General features: G+C 55.3%; 1 protein-coding gene across 8 annotated transcripts; it reads right to left on the bottom strand.

Annotated features, from left to right (window-relative positions):
• Positions 1–322: 322 nt before the first annotated feature.
• Positions 323–2,051, bottom strand: LOC112617667 (somatotropin-like). Of its 8 annotated transcripts, none has more exons than XM_025374375.1 (5): positions 1,910–2,051; positions 1,469–1,648; positions 1,144–1,259; positions 886–1,050; positions 323–628 (listed from the first exon to the last, which is right to left on the bottom strand). In XM_025374375.1, exons 1-5 carry the CDS (start codon positions 1,917–1,919, stop codon positions 431–433), a joined length of 669 nt encoding a protein of 222 aa, XP_025230160.1. In that variant the 5' UTR covers positions 1,920–2,051; the 3' UTR covers positions 323–430. The 8 variants fall into 8 exon arrangements, with proteins under 8 accessions (XP_025230160.1, XP_025230163.1, XP_025230165.1 ...); XM_025374378.1 differs by having other exon boundaries at positions 1,144–1,190; XM_025374380.1 differs by having other exon boundaries at positions 1,144–1,190; positions 1,586–1,648.
• Positions 2,052–2,474: the final 423 nt, after the last annotated feature.

Here is a 2,474-nt window from a genome sequence, read left to right as displayed (position 1 = left end):
CTTCCCACTCCTGGGGGGCCAGGTTTGGTTTTGCTCGTGATGGTGGGGGAGGAAGAAATGCCTTCAAGTCATCTCTGGGATGACCATTGAGCTATGACCAGTAAACTGGGACCACTGACCTGGTGGAATGGCCTTAGTGAGTAACAGACTGCAGTGATGTGTCAGCTTTCTTATGGCACAGGAACAACCAAATCTCTTATATTTCAGTGGCCTGGTTCCCAATAGACCCTGCAGGCCCTACAGGTCGTCTTCCCCAGCTGCCCCTTGCTTCACACCACTACCTTCCACTCCATAATATTATAGAAAGACACCTAATCAGACAAAATGATATAACTTAATTTTATTAGGACAAGGCTGGTGGGCACTGGAGTGGCACCTTCCGGGGCCAGGAGAGGCACTGGGGAGGGGTCACAGGATGCCACGCGGGCACCTAGAAGCCACAGCTGCCCTCCACAGTGCGGCACTGCACCATGCGCAGGAATGTCTCGACCATGTCCATGTCCTTCCTGAAGCAGTGGAGCAGCCCGTAGTTCCTGAGCAGTGAGTCATCGTTCTGTGAGTGTGTGTCAAACTTGCTGTAGGTCTGCTTGAAGATCTGCCCAGTCCGGGGGCTGCCATCTTCCAGCCTCTGCACAGTGAAGGAAGAGAAGGAGAGGCTCAGCGCTTGGTCACTGTTCCCTCCCTCCCTCTCTCATTCATTCATTTTCCTCCCTCCCCTTCAGGGTGTAAAGAAAGACCTGGAGGATTCACCAGGGGAAATGAAGACTAAGGTGAGTTCACTTGGGTCAGGGCCTGACTGCTAAAAAGAGAGCAGCAGTGTTTCTCTCCCCCAGCCCTTGAAGCCAGTGGGGTTCCAGGATTTGGGACCCCTGGCGCCATCCTCACCCCCATCAACGTTTCGATGCCTTCCTCTAGGTCCTTTAGGAGGTCATGGACGTCGCTGTCCGAGGTGTGATGCACCAGGTTGTTGGCAAACACACTGCTGAGGAACTGCACGGGCTCCAGCCACGACTGGATGAGCAGCAGGGAGATGCGGAGCAGCTCTAGGTTCTGCAGGGGAAGGACACGCAGTGGCTGTGCTGCCCGGGGGCTCTGACCACAGGCCTCCCCCATCCCCGCCTTGGGGAGAAGGCATCCACTCACGGATTTCTGCTGCGTTTCCTCCAAGTTGGAGGGTGTGGGAATAGAGTCTGCGAAGCAGAAGGAGGCCTCGGGGTTCTCCATGATCGAATGCTTCTTTTCCTTTGGGATATAGGCTTCTTCCTAGGAGAAGGACCCCCCCACCAAGAGGGACTGCTGGTCTCTATGCTGGAGACCAGCTCCCATTGTTACTTCTCTGAGAACCTCGCTCAGTGTATGCTCATCTGCCGGCATTTTCGCTTCAGAAAACAACCCTGAGCTCCTTAGTCTCCTCCCATGACTTCCCAGGGGGGGAAAGTCACCCCTTCTTGCCACCCCTGACATGCACCCATTCCCCAAGAGCTTACAAACTCCTGGTAGGTGTCAAAGGCCAGTTGGTGCAGGCGATGGGCTTGGATCATAGCGTGGTCAAAAAGCCTGGATAAGGGTACGCTTGGGACCCTACCAGCCTCTTGAAGCCAAGGCAGGCAGAGGAGGGCAAAAACCAGGAGCAGGGATGTCCGGGAGCCTAGGGAGAAACCGGAGGGCAACGGAGGGAGCCAGAGAGCAAGAGGCCAGTGCTCTCCCCGCCCCAGGAGCTGTTTGTTTTTCTCTCTCTATCCCTCCAGGGACCAGGAACATTGTGAGATTGGCCAAATATCTGGGCTTAGATGGCGATACTCACATTCAGAAGCCCCAAACCTGAGGGTTAGTGCCCCCGTCCCATCTACAGGGCTCAGCCTCTTCCTTTGGGACACATCGTGCAGAAATGGATTTTAGGGGCGCTTACCTGCAGCCATTGCAGCTAGGTGGGCTGTCCACAGGACCCTGAGTGGTTCGGGGAGTTGGGCCTTGGGATCCTGGAGCTGGTCTCTTGTGGGCCCTTTTTATACCCTGGCCCCTTATCTCTTGCTGCTTGACCCCACCTGTTTTTCTGTACGTTTATGCATGGGGCCCCTGACGTGCCTGTGCTAGTGGCTAATTTAGAAACTCCTCCCACACATGCTGGGATCATGCCCCCTGGCTTGTCATCTTTCCCTTCCCACCGTCACCAACATTGTGAGGGTTGTGCAGAGGGTCAGCCAGCGATACCACCCAACTTGTCCTCTCTTTAAGGGTCATGTGGGTGTCCTCTGGCAGCACACCATGGTGGCCAACCTGAACGTGGGGAAGGATGTCAGGATAGCCAGTCCTTGAGACCCCTACAGACCCCATCCCACTCTCTATCCTATCCCTTTCCTCCGCCCCACATGTTTCCCCTCCACACAGCAGAGAGAATGTGTGTGTTGGGAAAAGGGCCCAAGCGCAGGCAATAGATTGTGGGGGTTCTGGGCACCATTCAGTCTTCAATTGCA

This window comes from Theropithecus gelada, unplaced genomic scaffold, assembly GCF_003255815.1.
Source record: "Theropithecus gelada isolate Dixy unplaced genomic scaffold, Tgel_1.0 HiC_scaffold_3173, whole genome shotgun sequence".
In the NCBI taxonomy this organism is placed as follows: Eukaryota; Metazoa; Chordata; class Mammalia; order Primates; family Cercopithecidae; genus Theropithecus; species Theropithecus gelada.
Note: the sequence above shows the minus strand (reverse complement) of the source record. Positions and strands in the feature narration are given on the sequence as shown.

Excerpts from the sequence above, each read along its gene's own strand:
- LOC112617667 (XM_025374375.1), bottom strand. Across the intron at positions 1,260-1,468 it reads TGTAAGCTCTTGGGGAATGG|AAGCCTATATCCCAAAGGAA; the intron begins GTGCATGTCAGG and ends TCTCCTAGGAAG. Across the intron at positions 629-885 it reads GCATCGAAACGTTGATGGGG|AGGCTGGAAGATGGCAGCCC; the intron begins GTGAGGATGGCG and ends TTCACTGTGCAG.